Source organism: Tiliqua scincoides, chromosome 2, assembly GCF_035046505.1.
Source record: "Tiliqua scincoides isolate rTilSci1 chromosome 2, rTilSci1.hap2, whole genome shotgun sequence".
Taxonomy (NCBI): domain Eukaryota; kingdom Metazoa; phylum Chordata; class Lepidosauria; order Squamata; family Scincidae; genus Tiliqua; species Tiliqua scincoides.
This window is the reverse complement of record NC_089822.1, coordinates 141,089,706-141,110,833: the sequence shown is the minus strand read 5'-3', so window position 1 is coordinate 141,110,833 and position 21,128 is coordinate 141,089,706. Positions and strand designations below refer to the sequence as shown.

The following is a 21,128-nucleotide window of genomic DNA, read 5'->3' as shown; positions in this document are numbered from 1 at the left end:
TTAATGTTCTACTTTCAAGGAAGACTATTAGCAAAAGCTTTTGCTCCACAGTCCAGTGGAACCAAGTGAAAGAAACAGGGTTGAGAAGATGGGCAGCCTAAGTGTTCTATGCAAGCTTGACTGGCAGAGCTACCGTTGCCAATGGAACCATTAAAAAACACAAATGTTTCCAGAACTTTTGCTACTTTAGCTAAATCGCTCTTTAAAATGAGAAGGGGATGAACAGGTCACCCTGTGTCTGCAGCAATGCTAAGTCTTCCTGGTCTCCTTGGTATCCAGATTACAAAGTACACAGTACTGGACGTTGATTTCCACATAGCACAGAGGAACAAAACGACTCCATTCTCTTTGAGCCCAGCAACCTACTGAGTTTTGCTGAATTGCCAAATCCATTCTAGCAGCTGATAAAATGCCCAGCCAGCAAAGGAGGCTAGCCTGTGGGAAACTGTATGGAAAGATAAAAGGGGGAGGGGTTCTGAAAGCAGGACTCCTTCCTGAATAAGTCAGTTCTCTCCAACACCATGAGCTGCTCACATTGCCCACTGGTACATGCACCTCGTTTCTCCTCTTTGTAGCATGAGACATAGCAGGAATGAGTAAAACAGTGCTCCACCTAGAGCAGCAATTCTGTGCAGAAGCATAGACGTTCCATAGCAAGAAGAAATGGTGCTGAACTCAGGCTAAGCAATAGGGTCACCATACGGAGACCCAAATGCCAGTTCAGGTAGGTTGGGCAGGCAACCAATTGGAGCATGGCAGCCAATTCTTTAAGTACTGTATATTCTAAGAACACTAAGCACAACTCTGCAGCAAATGGAAAATGTGATGCTAAGGTCTGATGTATAGGCTGCCAAGGTGGCATGGCAATCACCTAAAAATGTACTCAGTTCCCACACCATCTCAGTAACCATGTGGGGTCATCCTGTACATATGTTCCTTTCCAAACCAGAGGCAGCAGGTATTTGGGGGGGGGGGGAGAAGGTGCACAGCCCCAGGGAAGGAAGGAATGGCAAACAGATTCCATTTGGTAGTAACTTACAAACACTCCATGGGAGTTGATCACAGTGAGGAGGTTTCTCACAGCAACAGTTCTCTTGGCAACTTACAAACCATGTCTTAATACTGCCAGCTTGACTCAGAAAAATTCAAGTCAACACAATATTGTCAAGCACCAAGAGCCAACAACTGCTGTCAGGCTGGCTGGGTCCTTGGGACTCCCAGCTTTCATGCTTGCTTCAGCTTGCTTTGGCTGTTTTAGAGCTTGATTTGGACCTGCCATGTTCAAATTCCAGCCTGGCTACAGAATACTGAGTGGTCTTTGGAAAGGTATACTCTGTTTTGGTTTCCTCATCTTGAAACAGCAACCAACCGTGAAGTAACAATTATTATAAACTTAATGAAATGCTTTTCATCGTGACAGACAGTGAGGTGAGAGGAGGGAAAATGTCTCTGACACACTCACAGTTGAGTACAGGCTGGGCAGACTCTGCCACAGGCCAGATTTACTTAGTGGCGTCTTCATACTTGCTAAATGTGGTGGAAAGGAGCTTTCTGCAATAGGTTGGAAAGCCATTCCAGCAAGAACTATCCTATGATTTTAAAAAAATTCTTCCATGCCACTTCAGGGAGTTTGTACAAATTTATATTTACAGCTGGATACAGAGTTCTTGTGAACTTGCTGCAACCACACAAGTAGTCTACACTAGTGTCTAGGTATAGGCTAGGCAAGTTTTATCTTGACCCTACTTCCCACTGGAGACTGGTTCTTGAAAATTTGCTTCACAACAAGCTATAGGGAAGCAAGCAGCTCCCCACCTACTTGCCTTGTCCCATAGTGAGTTTACAAGAGGCCACCACGTGGTAAATGATGGTCTGTATGAAGCTGGTGTCTGAGATGTACACATGAGACAAAATATATTGCAGAACCTTATGTACTTATCCTGCCTCTGCTGAGTTTTCCCAGCACTCGTACAACCCTGGATCCCCCCCCCCATGTTGGAGAGAACCATACAGAGCAGAAGAGGAACAGAATGATAGCTGCTTGACACAGGGATTAAAATTACTCCAGTCTCTCTCTCTGCTTCAGGGAGACAGCATTCCTCCTGGTCTCAGTTATTCCTATCCTTAATCCCAAGGACAGAAGGCCATTCTAGGAAAGAATGTTTAGAGAGCTGATAAATTTGGCATGATACATGGCACAGTAGCTTTTCCACAACCAATTGCTTTGCTATCCAAGCCTGCGGGGGGGGGGGAGGGGAAGATAAAATTCCTGGGACAGGGGCTCCAGTCCATGTCAAAACTACACAGTGAAAAACAAAACCTAGGAAGGGGGGCAAATCAGGCATTGTGCCCTGGGTCCAATGCCAGCTCTCAGCTGCAGGCAATATGTTTTTCTCATATCCTTATTTTATGCCCAGGAAGTTCCCTCCTCCGTATCAAACTGAAGAACACTGCCTTTATTTGGAAAACTGGAAAAGGCCCCCAAGAGAAACTTGCTCCCCTATCCTCATGGTGCCTAGGCTAGCTACTGCCAAGGCAACCAGGTTAACAGTGTAAACAAACAGAGTGAAAGGGAAAAGGTCTCTTCCACAGGGGCTGGGTACAAATATATATACTATATATGTAGCCAAGCTGGTGTGGAGATACAGAACCCTGGAGAACATGGCTTCCCTCAAGGAAACTCAGCTGGAAAAAAGGGACGTGTTGACTCTGGTGACTTCACTTTTATATGTGGCTGAATTCAGCACACAAATCAACAGTGCCAGAAGCCTGATGGAGTTTAGTAATCAGTTGAATTGTCTCTCCCTATACCCCATCCCAGAGAACTCTTTTCCTTTGTATGCAGAACAGCCATTTGCCACTGAAATGATGGCTACAGATTGGGTTTTGCTGCAGCTTGTTAGCAAGCCCCAACATCAGTATAGGTGGTTATTCTGGGGGGGCATGGAATGGGGCAGAAAGAAAGAGATAACAGATATTTTGTTCTCAATTCATGCTGGAAAAGAGACACTAATGAACAGGTTGCCCAATGCTGGGAGAGGGATTCTATTGAGCAACAGCAGGAGAACTTTGACTCCTGCTATAGATCCAAGCTTTAAGGCAGCCATTTTCAACTGGTGTGCCATGAGTGGTCCACAGGTGTTCCAGTGGAATTTGGGGGGAGGTTATTTATTAGTAGGGCCAATGTGAATGTGAGCCCTCCACTGGCAGCGTGGTGTGCCTTATCAATTGTCAAAAACCTGATGGTGTGCCTTGACCATTTTAGTGGCCTTGTCAGTGTGCCATGAGATGAAAAAGGTTGAAAATCACTGCTTTAAGGGGTAGAAAATTCAGGAGTGAGGAGCCTCCTGGAAAGCATTCATTTTTTGCCTTTGTGAGCAAGCACTGCAAAACAGGAAGAGAAGAATCAAGCAGCATGAGCTCACAGGATGTTTTTAAGATGGTCACAGAGGAAAAGCTCTACAGACACAAAAACTTACAAAAAAAAATTGTCACAGCAGTGTTCATCTCCACCCACCCACAGATGCACTCTGTCAACACACAGGATGGGATACACATCTTAGAGCACAATCCAAAACTGCTGGGTTCTGCACCATCTCTTTAGGTTCTATCCAGCGTAAGGGGAATTATTTCCCCTTGCCTTGGGTTGAGCCACAGCCAGCTCCAAACTTGTGCTGTATACAGTGCAGGCCAGCCGGCCAGCCTGTTCCAGCGCAAGTTAGGATTGCACTGTTACTGTATCACATCAGTTGGGCCAGCACCGTTTCTTGGCCCTGCCAAGGCAAACAGGTAAAGTTCAGAGGATAATTGTTACCATTCTTAGGTATCTTTTCCTGTCTGTCGAGAGAAACAAACCATGCAACTCTGAAAAGCCATGCAACTAAAGGGTTAGAATCTGCTCAATCACACTCCCACTTACCTGTGGTGAAGTCGGTGTGCCTTTTGAAGTGAGTTAGGATGAAGTAGCACAGTATATAGAGGCTGGCAAAAAGAAGGATGCAGATCTGTAGGAAAAGAAGATGAAAAAGATTGGATACTAATTGGGAGTTGGACCTCCTCCTTGCTCTGCCAGCAACTAAGGCCCAAATCCTAACCAACTTTTCTGCACTGACACACCTCTGTACCAATGGGGCATGTGCTGCATCCTGCAGTTATGTGGCAGTCACAGAAGCCTCCTCAAGGCAAGGGAATGTTTGTTCCCTTACCACAGAGTTGCATTTTCCTCACCTCGTGCTGGAAAGTTGGTTAGGATTGCACCCTAAGATGCATAGTCTTTCCCTTTCCAAGCAACAGTACCTATGCATTTCAAGAGATGGTAAACACTTCTTCCCTCCCAGCTCTGAACAGCAATTCAATCAATTTCTTATCAATAATATACATTACCTTTAATGCTGAACTTGTTCCTCTGTCAATGCTTCAAAAAAAATGTGCTAAGAAATTTGTCTGAACTTCAAGTAGCTCATATCATTATCACTGGGACTACCTCAACATTATCAAAGATAGGTTGGGGGGGGACTGATTCAGGAGCTGCATGTAGGAAAGCAAGATGAACTAGTTTGTCAATTGTTGACTTCCACTGTTGACCTCCAAAGACCAGCCGCATGCTGGGACAACAACAATGAAGGAGAGTGGTGGTGGCAACAACAGTCAGAGTTGTAGGGCTCCATAGGAAGGATACACTAGGAACTGAGGGCCAAGGTATCTAGAGCAGCCAAAGAGGCAGCACTAATTATTGAGAGAATGGGGGATTCAAGAGAAAAAGTTACACTAACCAGGGCTATTGGAGGAAGAACACACTATAGTGATACAACTCCGTGCCATGTGAAGATTTATGTTTAATTCAAGCTTAGAAGCTTATTACTTAGCTGGAAGGAACAAATGAGTATAATCTCCATTTGCTTCCCAGAACAGAAGTTAAGCTTTTCATCCTTAATCCCAAAACCAGCTAAAGCCCACCCTCCTACTTCTCTGAACCTAGAAATTCAGAGACACAAGGGAAAGGGGCAAACCTTTTCTAATATAGGAGATTAGAGGCTGGTTAAATCCTCCCTCTTCCACCTTAACATTTGCTTCAACTGAAATCACAGTTGTTCCAGAGGAGCTCAGTGCCTTCTGCATCAAGCAAAGATGTAACCACAGCTAGAACACCCATTCCATCTGGTACACTGATAGAACTTGCAAGAGAGGAGTTAGGTGGGGAGGTAATTCCAAAAGCTCCTCCAAAACTCTCTCCAATGCTAAGACCGGTTACTTGAAAGCAGTGCACACACTATAGGCCACTAGCATGAAACCTCAAATATACATCAGGAAGCTAAGGACTCCCAGTATAGTTAAGCCCCCCAATTGGGCCTTTGTTGCTATCAATACAGTACCTGTACATTCAAAGGACAACCACTACCTCAGATTTTCATTAGTTGCCAATAACTGACCACACTCGAGGCACCTCACTTTAGACATCATGTTACAATATCTTTTGCACCCATCCTACCCCTCTTCAAAATGGATGGATTTCAAGACCTAGAACTGTGCTCAGAACAGGTTTATCAAGTTTCTTCCTCATGTTTCACTGCTCAAAGATCTGGTTCTGATCACAATCTAAACAAACCATGAGCATGAATGAAATGCGACAAGCCTTGGGTTCTCCCTCCCTACCACTCCACAGCCTGCTCTGTTTAAACCATACTGTATCCCTGCATTCAGAGGTGGTGGTAAACTGCAGTTTAAATCTTGAAAGCAGAATCTTCCTGGGCCCTGGAGCTCACCACAGCCTGATCATGAGAACATAAGTTATCCTTAGGTTATTGCCCGAACCAGTTCATTGCATTGAAAAAGCACACAAATACCAGATGGGCAAGTTAAATCCAAAGGCTTCATTTTGTTCAGGAGGTCCACCAGAGCAGCCATGTTCCTTAACTTGCTTCATAACCCAATTATTTACCACACCATTACTTGAGTCATTTAGGTTGGGTGCAATTATATTATGCAATTATGGGTGCTCTGATATTAAATACAGGAGCTCCCCAAGGCTGTGTGCTGAGCCCCTTCCTCTATTCCCTGTATACACATGATTGTACCCCATCACATAACACCAATGAAATTATAAAATTTGCAGATGATACTACAGTGGTGGGGCTTGTTAGCGGGAATGATGAGTCTGCTTATAGGAAGGAGGTACAGGAGTTATTGTGGTGCAAAGAAAATAATCTCTCACTTAACATCAAAAAAACTAAAGAACTTATAATTGACTTCCTGAAAAAAGAGGGGTGTACACACACCATTATACATAAATAACGAGGAGGTTGCTAGTTCCAAATTCCTAGGTATTTACATCACAGAGGACCTCTCATAGACTATTAACACCAGCATGTTGATAAAAAAGGCACAAAAGCAGTTATATTTTCTGAGGAAGCTTGGGAGGTTAAATTTTTCACAGCAGCTGCTTGTGTCTTACCATCGTTGCACCACTGAGAGTGCCCTAACCTATGATATCTTGGTGTGGTACGGAAATTGCTCTGCAGGGGACAAAAACGCTCTGCAGAGAATTATTAAGATCGCGCAGGACATCATTAACCTTCATCTACCAGCTTTGGAGGATATCTATACATCTCGCTGTCTGGAGAAGTCACATAGTATTCTGAGAGACCCCTTCCATCCGGCTCATAACTTCTTTGAACTGTTGCCTTCGGGTAGACAATACAGAACTATTAGAGCACGCACCACATGATTCCTGAACAGTTTTTAGCCCACAGCCATAATTACATTGAATAAGGCGATATAGTTGTTACCATGCTCCTGGGCATTATGGTCTGCTATACTGTTTTTATATTATAGAATATAATATACTGAATAGAATATTATAGAATAGAATATACTGAATATATTATAATAATACGTATATAATAATATACTGAATAGAATAATAATAATAATAATAGAATAGAATAATAATAATAGAATAGAATAATAATAACAGACTATACTGAATAGAATATTATAGAATAGAATATACTGAATATTTTATAGAATAGAATATACTGTTTTTGTATAGAATATGTGGGTGAGTGTGTAGAGTGTGATTGTTGGAATTGTAGTATATATTTATGCTTGTATCTCAAAGGTGCATAAGTTTCGTTGTGCTGTAACACAATGACAATAGTTACTACTACTACTACTACTACTACTACTACTACTACTACTACTACTACAATTACAAACAATTTCACTAAATGTTGAACCTTCACCAGTCCCACATTCCGATGTGGTCATATGAACAGGGCTAAGCCTGAGAGTTTGTTTATCTGGCATGAGAGTCCGCCTCCTCGAGCCAAACTTCAAAATGAGCATTACACTGCCAGCACAGTGTGGTGCTATCAGGTCTAGCAGGAACAGCTCACATATAAACACATAAATGTGTCATATGTCACATGGTGTTTGCTGGGCAGGATGACATTGTGGTTGCAATGATGAAACATACTGGTTTAAAGTCTTCTCTCTTACGCATGCATCAGAAACCCGTTTGGGTAACACACTCCACTGTCTAGCAGGAAAGGATCCAGCCCAAAATGAAGTGGCGCATTTAAAATAAAAGTACTTGAAGCATGAATGAAGGTATATGAAGTATTACTCACAAAGAGGACAATGGCTGGGATCCAAATAAACACACAAACAATCAAAGGGTACCCCATGGGTGCACCTAGAAAGGAGGCAGGAATTGATTTCACCTTCTGGCAGCAATTTCTTATTTCTTATATTTCAAATCCAATCAGCAATCAGCAATTTCTTATAAGATGCTGCTCCATTCAGACCTCCAGTGATTGGGAAGGGGGCTTTTTAGGAGGTGTAGGGAGTTATTACCAGAAGTAGGGGCTGATAAGACCTTGTTCACATGTGGAATTCCATGCTCAGTGTTTCCAATCCCAGTTTATCTTCCTACAGTTTGATTTACCAGAGCTTTCTTTAAAACTAGTGTATATTCCTAGTCCTAGACCATTTGTTCTTGTCAATGTTACCAGAGATGCTGTCATCTGCTACAGATAAATGTACTTCTGTCTTTTGAGAAAAGCACCCAGGAAAATCTCTGAGATGTCATGACTTCATAGACACAGTCCGTCTTGTGGGGCAAAAGATGTGAACAATATTCTCATACATAAAGAGTGTGAGCATTGCAAAAACAGAACATACCTTCCAGAGATAGCCAACAATTAATGAGACTATAGAAATATGCTGCTGGGAGTTTTATATTTAAATAACTCTACTTCTGGAATTTTTTGCCAACAAGAAACAAACATTTTAAATCAAGGTGGATATTTTCAGAATCTGAACAAAAGGCCTTGGGCGGTACATTGGCTTGCTCAACTTTCTATATTGGATGCTGGTTAAGTACTGTAAAACACCACACACAAAGCTCACTCTGAATTTGCATCAGACCCCAAGGGGACCACACGCACAGAGGGAAACAGTTTCACAGAGCTCAACTCTCAACATGGTAGGAGGTAACCAGGTTAGAGGTTGACAGAGTCTTTGTGCTGAGTACAGGGGAAGTGGATAGAGATCCACCAATGAAATCAATGGGCAAGACAGTTAGGACAGGCCAGAGAAAGTATTTCTTCATACATTACATAATTAGTAATGATTGTAACATTAACAAACCACTTAGTGAAATATTATGTTGAAAGATAGTATAGGAATATTCTTAATACATAATAATTTGCTGCCATATACCGTGGCAATGACCACACACGGTTCTAAAAGGGAATTAAACAAGTTGATCCATGGCAACTGGCCATTACAGCTATATGCTACCACCTCTAGGTTCAGAGGCAGAGGACCACTGAATCCCAATTGCTGGGGAGCCACAGCACAAGAGGGCAATTGCCTACACATCCTGTGAGTGGACTTCCTAGAGACACCCAGGTGGCAACTGTGGAAAGCAGAATGCTGGATCTGATGGATCCTTGATTGAAGAAAAGCCCTACCGGATGTGTATATAGTCTATACTTCTGTGGAATGGCCATGCAAGTGCAGTATCTCAGCTCACATTGTGCAAGAATTTTTGTTGTTGCTAAAACCAACCTTCTAGTCCTCAAGGCTGCAGCAGTTTGGAAGCATGAAGGCACAGGGGGAAGAAAAATACTTGAGAAGTGCGTTCAGAAGCAAGGAAGCATGGTTTCAGTCCTTTGCACTGGTCTTTAAACTCTCCCTGACAAGGGGCCTAGCATTCACTTCAGGACCCATTTCAAAGTGCTGGTGCAGACTTTTAGAGCCCTAATTAGCCTGGGGGTTCACCATCTTCAAGATATACTTACGTGTTTGTTAAGCTCCTCCTCAAAGGTTCTGCTCCCATTTCCTCTGTGTCCTGAGGTATGACAGGGGAATTTTTGGGAAGGAACTGATGTCAAAGTTCTGAATTCCCTTCCAGGGGGCCAGGGGCGGGGAAGCGAGAAAGAGGAATTAGCTCAGCCTTTCCACTGTGGGCCTCCTGGGGAAGAAGAAGGCTGTTGTTCTGAAGGCATTTAGAGCTTCCCCCTGGACTGTGGAAGAGATTTCTCCCCTTTGGTCATTTCACTCCCTTCTCTTTCTAGACTGGTTTCCATTTTGCTGCTTGATTATTTTAATTCTGCTGTTCATATATGTGTTATTTTCGTATTCTTAACTGTCTTGAATGGCCTTTGGTATAAGAGGTGGGATTTAACTATTTTAATAAATACTCTTTCCGCCTAGAAAGAGCATTTCTTCCATAAATGGGAGAAGGAAGTGAAGTGCAGAACTGCATTAGCATCCTGATACTGCAAAGGTTGGGCGTTCCTACCTAGGAGGTGGAGTGGCAGAAAGCTATGCAGCAGGGCAAGTTGGAGTAGCTCTACTTAGGATTTTCCAAAAGATGCCCTGAAGGTAACATTCCAAACTGGAAATAATGGGGCCACACTCATTCCCAAGCAAAAGGATCTGGGTTGCCCTTTCATCAGCTTCCTTCAAAAAAAAAAAACGAAAGGCAAGAAGTCTCAATAAAATAGTTCTCTTACATGGTAGGACTATAGAACTGAATGCCCCTCAAGGTTTTTCCTCAGCATGTAATTTAATATCATCCCAGCTGGCAGCAGATACAGAACAGGTATTATAAACTTGGTTACCATCAGATGTGGGGGGGGGGGGGACACAGAATCAACTGCTAAGAAAAGATCTTTAGCTTGGTCATCTGGAAGCCTTATAGTCACACCTCTTAGCCTCAGTCCGCCTATTTTTGAAAAGCAGAAGAATATTTCACAGAATATTTGCCAGGATAAAACAAATACTTGAAGGGATGCATGCATACTCTGAGCATGGAGTTTGCATCTTGAGAATCACAAACAAAAGCAAATTGCTAGCCCATATGACTGTTGGCAGGTTTATGATTAAATGTGTGATGCCTAGATAAGCTGCAGAAGTTGGCAGCATGATGTTGGGCAAAGTTTATAGCTTGCCTCCTTATGACTAACAGGGGCAAAATAAACTATTATTTTGAAAAGCTATATGCACATTCCATTAGGAAAGTCTGCATAGCCTATATGTAGTCACAAAACTAAAATGTTCCATAGGATGAAATTTGGCTTTCTTAGACATTATGCTACACTTATTTTGAGGTGCAATTGATATGACCAAGTGGTAAAGAGGAAAGAACATCCTCTCTAACTGGGGGGGGGGGGGCTTGAGGTGTAGATGGAATATGCAGCATGGAAAGCTGTAATGGCTTTGCAGGAGGCAATGAAGTCAGGTCAGATCCATGGGAGCACCCCACATACATTTTCAGCACTGGGATGGAAAACAAAGGACAAAATGAGGGCACAGTCCCTGCTCCTGTCTCATTCTCTACATCTTATCTTCTTCTCAGAAAAGATTCTCCAATATACGGATAACAAATGGGGCTTGGGCCAAAATAAACTTGCTGCAGAACAACATGGCTTAACAACCCCTGTGAAATCTAGGCAAAAAACCTTTTCTAGAGAGAATGGTATTGCTGGGGTGCAGGGCCTCTGAGAGGAATTTTATCTGGGGGTACAAAGTTTCTTCTGGGACCCTTTGCAAAGGGTGAAACAGAGTAGGGGAGAGTGGTGATGGGTGAGCAGAATGGGGGCTGGGAGGGGCTAAACAGGATGGGGGAGGGTGGAGGCAGCTGGAAAAGTCTTTGGAGTCCAGGTCTACCCACTTACATGGCATCAGCAGCTAGATACAGTAATACGGAAAACCAAACACACTCCTACGTCTCTCTAAAATCTTTCAAATATAGAAAATCATTGCAAAAAATTAGCATCATCATATTTAGACTCACACTCAAATGGAAAGTGTCCTGTGTGTACCAAAACTTGCTTCTGCAGCAGCTGTAGCGTTGCAGCTGTGTCCCTGAGCTCCTCTACACTCCTTCTTGGTAAGCAGATCCACAAGCCAGAGCTACTGCAGCAGGTCCGTTTCCTCCCAGATTTGACCCCATGTTGAAGAGTGTCATTTATGCATTCCTTGGCCCAGCTTATATGGCTTGCCAGTAGCTGCAGACACATGCTCATGGTAGTGTCCCCAGCATCGTGCAGACAACAAGTCTGAGTAGGTAGGAAAGTGCAAGATCCCAGAAAATTTCTGGGCCCCTTCCTTTGGCTCCTGGGCCCGCTTTTTGACCCTGGTCCCAGGTACAAATTGCCCCCTTTACTCCCCTCTCCTATAGGGGTGGCTTATAGCCAAGAACAGCACCATTTCTCCTTCACCCACCCCTCACACCATTCTCCTGCATGTCATACAAACACTGTCATCAAAATAAACAACCCCTCCAGCTGTAGCACAATACCAAATCAGTACCTCTCTAACTTAAAGCACAGATAAAAAGTGAAAGTTTAATGGAACACATTATATATCTAAGCTGGAAGACAGAGGAAATCTGATACCAGAGTGCTTCAAATGGCCCAATCCTATGAGGGAATTGGGTTGCCAGACTAGTTTTCCAGCAGCATAAGCTTCTTTACCGCTGTCGCAAAAATGACAAGCCATTTTGCGCAGCCTGGCTGTTGGCACAAATGGTGAGCGGCTGCCATGACATGCCAGCGGTTCATTGGACCAGATGCAAGGGAGTGGCAACAGGATAAAGGTGTATTGTGTGCTCCCTGAGGCATCAGGTGGGCCACTGTGAGATACAGGAAGCCGGACTAGAAGGGCCTTTGGCCTGAGCCAAAGGGGCTCTTCTTATGTTCTTGTCCACACACAGCCCAACCCAGTGCTGGTAGATCAGTACAGGGTGTGAGAGGGAGGTAGAACAGGGAAGAGATTGGGGCAGAGAGAAGGGTGGATCGATGCAGCAAAGAAGTCAGCATCAGAAGCAGTAGCACTGCCAATACACTTTCCCCTTTTCTGAGTAGGCCCTTTCAGGTGGCAGAGGCTTAACACCGGACAAGGGAACAAATGTTTCTTTACCTTCCCCCCCAGGATGCGGGGGGGGTGTGATGCAGCTGCATTGGCAGGAGGGGGTATTTTATATGATTGGGTTGCGAGTGTGTCACTTAATACCATGTACTAAGCTTCATGGGACAGATAAGTTATTCTACTTGCTGCAGCCCTGCCAAAACTGAAATGTAAATCAAAATGTAAATCAATTTCACTCAAAAGAAAAAGAAAAAGCTTCTTAAGAGTTGTACTTTTAAAAGTTTGAATGCAACATCAAGACAAAAGTTGGTTTTGTGATCCTGCTTTAGCCTATTAGCAAATAAGTGGAAAATTCAAGGCACAATCCTATCCAACTTTCCAGTGCCGATATAGGCACAATACAGTCCTGAGGTAAGAGAAGAAATATTCCCTTACCTTGAGGAGGCCTCCATGGCTGCTCCCCAACCACAGGATGCAGCGCATGCCCTAATGGTGCATTGGTACTGGAAAGCTGGATAGGGTTTGGCCCTAAGTCATTGTAACTTCTGGATCTTTGAGAGGGAACCAAGAAGCACAGAACACTAGAAAGACATGAAAGCCTACAACTCAGTAGGGCGCCATAAGCAGCTAGACACACCAGCATTACGTGCTTCTTTCCAATCAAAAGCCAGCCAGGATCCTTCCGTTTAACCACCTCTAATCCATCAAAAAAGCACATGTGTCCCTGTTGCTACTAACCTTTGGCATGAGATGTCTCAACCTTTCAAAACATTTGGAGGTAGGATTGTGGCTTTTATGGCTCTGGGTTGTTTTATGCAATAAGAGAGGCCTCGATAGGAGAGCATGCAAAATAATCAGAAGCTGAAAGTTCAAGCCTGGAGTTCCACGCTGTCTCTGCTGAGACAAGGAGTTTTCTTCAGATGATAGGGAGGGGTTACAGGGAGAAAAAAAAAGTAAGAGGTGGTAGAGAAGATAGAACAGGTCAGAGTCTGACTAGGGAAGGGAAACTCCATTCTAGCAGCCTCAAATGAAGATTGTGGCATCTACTGGTATCCACCCTCACAGGAGTGAATGTGGGTTTTTTTTTTAAAATCAGAGGTGCATGGGAAAGAAAAGTGAATGTATTTTCCTTACTGATCTAGGAATCAGAAATATTTAAGAAAGCCCATCCTGAACTTGATTTACAATCTGCACTGATTTTTCGGGAAACAAAGTATGAGAAACATAACGCATTACTTGCATGTCCTCTGAAAAATGACAAATTTGAATGCAGCTTCCTTCATGAGTATACAATTGCTAAGCTGTGCACCAAAGAAACCTGAATTCTGCAGCAGAAATGTATGCAGAGTTGAAAGGTCCGGTGAGGAGGAGATCTTTTTGGCCGCAAGTAGCATCACTTGGAGCATCTCTACAGCCTACTGTCAAAATGGCCTGCCCTAGCCTTGTTCAGGAGTGGGTAGAAATCTTTTCCATTAGCGATACTTATCCCATTTCCTCCAAGTTCCAAGAGAGAGAAGGCATTACTAGGATAATGGGATGCTCACTTTGGTGAGCAGTGATGATCAGGCATTTTCCACATCACAGGAATTAAAAGCATGCTTTTAAAATACATATTTTATATTAGACCGGAGACAGTTCAAGATGCTGAATTCTGCAAACAATAATGAATGTCTATACCAACACGGTGTTGGCATGAGATTGTTAATATTATGCAGCCAGTTTGGGGCTCTGGCAGTCAAGAAATAAGTGACGGACTCTGACAAAGAAAGCAGCAAGGCAGAACAGCAGAGCACAGCTGATTGATTGTAACAGTGTTTTGTGGGGGGAGGGGAATGCGGGTGAATGAAATGCATCATAAAGAGAATTCTGGTCAAGAAAGAGACATCCCAGGTCCAAGCAGAACAGAGCTGTTACAACTCTAGCTTCTGAAGCTCTGGATTTATACTACATTTAACCACAAATGGTATTCCTGCATCTCTTCTGCTCCCCTACTTAGACTGCCAAGAGAAAGAGTCAGGGCCCATAATGCACAGCCTCACTATCATCACTCTTTAGCTGGCTGCTACATCCAATTCTGTTCTGGCAAGAGAACTCAGTGTAGAGCATTCACTCAGGAACAGGAGTGGCCAGAGCATTTGCTGCTTCAGCTCTTCCCAGAACCAAGAATTGTCTATATCAGAAGGGCCCATGCCATCTATTCTGGATACAGCTTCTGCTGCTGTAGCATATGAAAGAAAAGGAGGTGAAGCAATTGAATTCCTTCACTTTTGAATCAAGCCTAAAATGGCACACTTGGATATAGAACTAATGTATCTGGTGATGCCCTGCAGACAATTGTACAAGTACAACATGGATACTTGTTAAATACTGCAAAAAGTCTGGAAGCAAGTCCAGGATGGGCCTACTTTGGTATACTATGATGAAAAAGCACCTGTGAATCAGGACAGAGTTCATGGCATCATTGGGCAGATCATTAAAGGAGAATGTAGTAGGAGGGAAGACAGGATGCTGCAATTGTGTTGAAAATAATGACAGTGTAAGATAAGGGTTGGGGAGGGAGTAGCAATATTAAAATCCTGGAAAACACTTCTGAGCCAAGGAGACATTCAAATTTATATTCATGCTTTAAAATGCAGGACGCCTGTTCTTCAATTTCTAAAACTAATTTTACTTTTAAAAATTATAGTCAATCTTCATTCACATAGATATTCCAGGGATGATACTCAAGGACACGAGTTGGCAGAAATGTAGTGTCATAATCATGGATCCTCCTGAAAAATTCACATCTTGTAACATTTTCATATTCACAACCATCCATAGAATTAATTTCTGAAAACACTCAAGGAAGCAACATAGCACAGCAACTGTCCCTAGCTTAACTCACAGTTACCCATGTCTAGATCACAATAATCAAAGAAAAGAACGCATAACTAACAGCCTAATCCTAACTAACTTTCCGTGCTGTGATGGAGCAGCACCAGAACAGCCTCAGCTGTATCTAGCACAGGAAAAAAGGCTGCTGGATATCTCCCTGAGGTAAGAAGATATTTGTCTCTTTGCCATGTGAAAAGCTCCCAGTAGCTACTATGCGGTCACTTGGGCCTGCACCAGCAAAATCACTTGAGGCAAGTGTGAGCAAGTTTGTCAAGATTTCCAGCCTTTGATTTCCAGGATACAGTGGTAGCCACTGTTGCTGTTCCAGCCCCCTCCCTGATCCACCCACCTTCCTGCCCCCTTATACCCATCACAACACAGGGAAATAAGCAGTATGGTTCCTCTCAGATCTGGTACTATTTAACTTTGTTTACAAATGATCCCAAGTCAGGGGCAACATGTGGGATAGCCAAATTCACTGATGATTTTAAATTATTCAGAATGGTGAAAAAGCAGACAGGTTCCAAAACCTCACCTGAGTGAATTCAAAAAATAGCAAATGAGATTAAATATATGCAAAGTTAAATATTGGCAAAAAATTTTTTTCTTCACATATATTTTGGGGTTCTGAAATGGCAGCAAGCATTGGAGAAAGATCTTGGGAGTCATGGTGGACAGCCCAATGGAAAACTAATTCAAAGTGCATTGAAAGAAGCAAATTATGCATTATGAATCATCAGGAAAGTGATTGAAAATAAAACAACCAGTACTGTCATTCCTTTATATAAATCTGTGTTGTGGACACATGTGGAACATTGTGTACTGTTCTTATTACCTCCTCAAAGCAGATATCATAAAGTTACATAAAGGGGAAGAAGAGGGCAACCAACGTGATTGGAGGGTTACAGCACCATCCTCACAAGAAGAGACTAAAAAGTCTTTGGTTTTTTAACATTTAGAATACAAACTACTAAAGAGAGATGGGTGCAAGGAGAGGACATGACAGAGGTTTTTTATGTGATACAACGCATGAATAAAGGGACATTTTTCCCCTTCCCATTAACCCTGGAGTTCATGGTTACCCAACAAAACTGCTTGGTAATAGATTATGGACAGTCAAAATACACATATATATTAAATGCACCATCACAAGACGTGGTGATGGCCATTAGCTTAGATTACTTTCAAAGACTAGACAAGTTTATGGAAGATGGATCTGTTAATGGCTGTTAGCCACGATGACTAAACAGAACCTTCAGGCACACAGGAGCAGTAGCATCCTGAATATTGCTTGCATGATATTGCCTTCTGACCCTGTTGTGAAAAGCTCACAAACCTGCATACCCACTGCTGGAGACATAATGCTGTACCTGAGGGATCTTTAGTCTAACAGGCAGAGCTCATCTGAAGTTCTTATTCAGGATGGTCAGCAAGTTTCAGTGGCTCAACACCAGCCCCTCCCAGAGAAAAAACTCTGAAATCCACAACCATTGCCAACTTGGCACTATGGGGCTCTGCCTTCATCTTGCATAACTCCAAGCATTCTCCCTGATAAGCAGATAAACTGTGACTATTATGGAACTCCAAATCCCTGATAATGTGCTGGAGTCCACAGACGGGACTCTGGACTAACCTTTGGCACACAAAGCCACGCAAGAAAGGATGAACATCCCGGCTCTCTCCAGAGAGGGTGACAAGAATCTTTCATCTTGCCAGCCTTCTCATATCATGCACAGGCAGTTGTCTCTGGGCAGAAACTCACTGGTAAATAAAAATGTAACATCATGTCGCCATCTAACAGCTGTCTCCAGCATTCTGAAATTGAACTGCTTGAGCATCAGATGACAAAATAGAGCTCTTAGCAAGCATTTGGGAAGCCTCAGCACACAAGCTCTTGCAACACAGCAGAATCCTTTTTTTAAACAGGGGACCAGGTCAGGATAATATCCCAGTGAGGTCACACATAGAGGCTACTTACAGCACAATAGTGAAGGAGACAGTATAATATTAGAGATCAGGCAAGCCAACCAACCTTTCAAAATAGTTGCAACTTAGTTACCTCCTCGAAAGTTGAATGTGTAAGATTTATCATAACTTTGGCCTTTTATGGATTTAATATTGTAATGCCAGATGGTGTAGGATTTCTAGTGTTGGACTTAGAACTGGAAGATCTAGGTTCAAATCCCTCCTCAGCCATGAACCTTCATGGGTGACCTTGGGCCAATCTCTCTCTCTCTCAGCTTAACCTACCTCACAGGGTTGTGAAAGAAAGAAGGACCCATGTTATACCACCCTGAGCTGCATCGAGGAATGGCGGTATAGATATGTGAAAAATAAATCGATACACTTGTTCACGTCCCACCCAGAGAATTCAGAGGCCCAAGGACACAGGCTATGACAAAGCCAGTGAGGAAAAACAGGACTTGGTTTTGTCAAATTAACCTCTACCTAGAATGTTTTTCTTGACTGAACAAAGCTCCCATGGCATTTGACAGGCTAACTGGTTTGCCATGGCACAAACTTTACTAGGCCAACAACCTACTTTATCAGATTAGATATGTGCCTACCAATAAGGCACATGGGGCACAGCAGATAATTAAGGCAATGCAATTTTATAATTAGTAATGTAATAATAAATGTATTATACCTGTATTTTGCCCTTGTGAGGAGGGAGGTCAGAACAGAGTACATGGGGTTCCCAAGAGGTATCTTGCCCCCTTTATTTTTCAAAAACAGAAAAACACCACTTGCTTCCAAGGTCATCACCAAAAAATCACATTTAAACCCAAAACTCAAAGAAAGGATTTAAGTCAAGAATGGAATCCAAAATGGATGACTTTGGTCTCCAAAGCTGTTGAATGGATGCTGTCAGTTAGTACCGGTACAGTTTAGAACTGTGATGCACACTCCCAAGACACATTCAGCTGACCAACTTTTTGCCACAGTCTGCCAAATGTATGCCTTATTAGCAAAATAAGAACATGTTGATCAGTTTTTAGCTACTATGAATAAAACATTTCCATTCATTTTTAAAAACTGTACAGTGTGATGAAGCAGCCTTACGCTAGTCCGTATGCCAGTTGACAATCCAGAGATTCAGCAGCAAGTTTGGCAATATAGGGAGAATTAGGATATGAACCAGCCATGTCTTCTGTTTTATATCAACTCTCCACTCTCACTATCAGCAAGATGCAGAACTACTAATGAGCCACATAACAGTAGCAGAAGGGGACAAATAAAAAAAGCTGCAGCCGCCTCATCTCCCAATTCAGTTGTGAATGTGAAAGCATGGAGAGAATCTCTGGGCTGGCAGTTCTATCATTAAAAGCCATTTCTGCCCAACAGGGCAGAATATACACAACAGGGATCAAATGTATAGACCTGTTGGCTGGACAAAATTGGGTTAAGGTTCAAAGTATTGAGCAACCAGTGGACCATATTCAAAATGCTTGCCATTGTTCACTTTGCAATAAAACAAACTCTCTGTTTCCAAGAAGTATATACAGGTTGCACTGAACAGCCTCAAGCTCAGTAGTAGTAAAGCAGAGTAAAGTGGAGAACATACAGCAGATGCTGGCCTAGATCGACTTGAACCTTGAAATATCTAGATCGACCTGCAGTATTGGCCCTTAATTCCAACATCACTAAAAGCAGAACAAAAAAAAAATCTGTCAAGTCACAATTTTTGAGCCTATTTCACCTGGCTGGGTTAGCTGCTTATTTAGAGTGTTTATACTCTCTCTTCAACCACAGTGCTCCAGGTGATTGATAATCCTACAACAATCACTCCCAAGATAAACAGGCACACAACTAAAGTTGAAGCAGCATCAACACCAACTGACCCATCTCTTTAATTGCCACCAAAGGAAGTTGTTGTGGAGTCACAGAAATTCCACTCTGATCTCCTTGGAGAAAGGGCAAGAGACAGCAAAACAAAAACAACCCATTGCACCTAGGGTGACAGCCTGCTCCAGGTTTCCACCTGGCTCTCCCTTGCCTTCTCAAGACTTCTCCTTCTTACTGCGTTATGAAAGCACCTCCTTGGGGAAGGTCCAGCTTCATAAGCCATTTCTGCCCAAGGTTGTGTATACGCAACACAGGGGATCAAATGGGTACACCTGTGGGCTGGGCAGAAAATGGGTTAAGGAGATTTCACCTTACAAGGCCCCACGGACTTGTTGCTGCTCCCCACATTTACCTGGGAGTAAGCCCCATTGGCTCCCATAGGACTGACTCCTGAGTAGACATGGAGAGGCTCGGGCTCCTACTCAAGCCCTCTCCTCCACAGGGGCACTCTTCCCCCGTGCGTCACACCACAGCCAGCCGTGCTCCCCTCCGCGTACTCACGATGCACTCCCGGACCCTCTCGTGGAAAAGCTGCTCCCGCACCGACAGCACGTCGTGTTCCCCGGAGTCCATCCTCTGGTCAGCATGGCTGAAGGTTAGAAGGGCTGGCGCGGGAGCCGGGGGGAGCAGGGAACGGGGAGCCCACAGCTCCAGCGCGGGAGCCACAGTCCCACCAGGGAGCTGCTGCTGCTGCTGCTGCTGCTGCTGCTTCCCTTGGAGCGCGAGAGGCAGTCGCCGCTTCTCGGCTTTCAGCACTCGCTGCGCGCCGCGGTGCAGCCACCTTCGCAGGCCATTCTCAAAGGGGACCCCTCCGCGCCAGCCCAGCGACCTACTTCTGCAGCTGGAGGGGGGCAAAGGGAGAGGGGCGGGCTCCCGCCTTCAAACCCTTTCCACGCCAGGGCTCTGAGCTGAACGGGTCGCTTGTCATTGGCTGCCACCAGAAACCCAGCCTCGCCCTGGTAGGCTGAGCGCAGGCTTGTGGATGACGTCTCCCCCAGGCACAGCCATTGTTGACGGGTCAATGGCGGCGTCCTCCCTCCCCGCCCGCTCAGGTCCACTTTCTTTGCTGCTGACTGCACTGCAGAGACTTGGCTCGTGCGAAACGGGGAGGCGGGTTCAGCAGGGAACTCAGACCCTGCAGCTGCTTTTTGTCAGGGACGGAGTCAGGCTGCAATCCTGGCCACACTTTCCTGGGAGTAAGCCCCATTGACTCTAATGGGACTTACTTCTGAGTAGACATAAATAGGCTTGGGCTCTGGGGCTGCAGTCCTAGCCACACTTTCCTGGGAGTAAGCCCCATTGATTCTAATGAGACTTTCTTCCGAGTAGACCGGCATAGGCTGGGGCTCTGAGGCAGCAGTCTGTCCACACTTTCCTGGGAGTAAGCCCCATTGACTCTAATGAGACTTGCTTCTCAGTAGACAGGCATAGGATTGGGCTGTCTGTCCTCTATAGCAGGGGTCTCTAAACTTTTCAGCAGAAGGGCTGCATCAAATATCTGGCACAGTGTTAAGGGCCAGAAAAAAAATTATAAAATTTAAATAAATACGTTAGAGATGGAACTTAGATGAATGAATAAATGAATGCACTCAAATGCCCAGGACTTCTCCAAGCATTAACACAGCCCAAGAAATAAAGCACACACTTAAATGGACCCCCATTCCCTCACCCCATAAGCACAACTCTGTGTTTGGTCAACTGGGCCAGTGGTGCTCAGGGGATCAGAGGCTGGCCAGGGGCCGCATCTGGCCCCTGGGCAGGGGTTTGGAAACCCCTGCTCTACAGATTTGGGTCAGACTTGGCACAAGTAAGCTTATTGGTACTATCACTACTGAATGCATGAGGCCTGCCTGACTGAACCCTCAAAGCTTGCATAATTCACTTACCAGTGCAGCTCTGGCTTACTGGCACTGGAATTCTTGATAATTGTTGGCCAAATATGGAAAAGGCTCATGGCCCCAAGGTTGCAAGCGTTATTAGACAGCAGATCTGCTTTATCCCCAGAAAAAAAAAAAAAAAAGTTATTT

General features: G+C 44.0%; 1 protein-coding gene across 2 annotated transcripts in view; it reads right to left on the bottom strand.

The window, feature by feature from the left end:
• LMBR1L (limb development membrane protein 1 like) overlaps window positions 1-19,934 on the bottom strand; it is a 43,531-nt gene extending 23,597 nt beyond the window's left edge. The window contains exons 1-2 of one of the 2 annotated variants that reach the window (XM_066614131.1): window positions 19,603-19,934; window positions 3,920-4,004 (exon numbers count right to left, since the gene is read on the bottom strand). In XM_066614131.1, coding sequence (XP_066470228.1) covers window positions 3,920-4,004; window positions 19,603-19,674 — 157 coding nt within the window. In that variant the 5' untranslated portion in view covers window positions 19,675-19,934. The remainder of the gene's footprint in view (window positions 1-3,919; window positions 4,005-19,602) is intronic. The other variant, XM_066614130.1, reaches the window with a different exon arrangement.
• Between the last annotated feature and the right edge of the window lie 1,194 nt (window positions 19,935-21,128).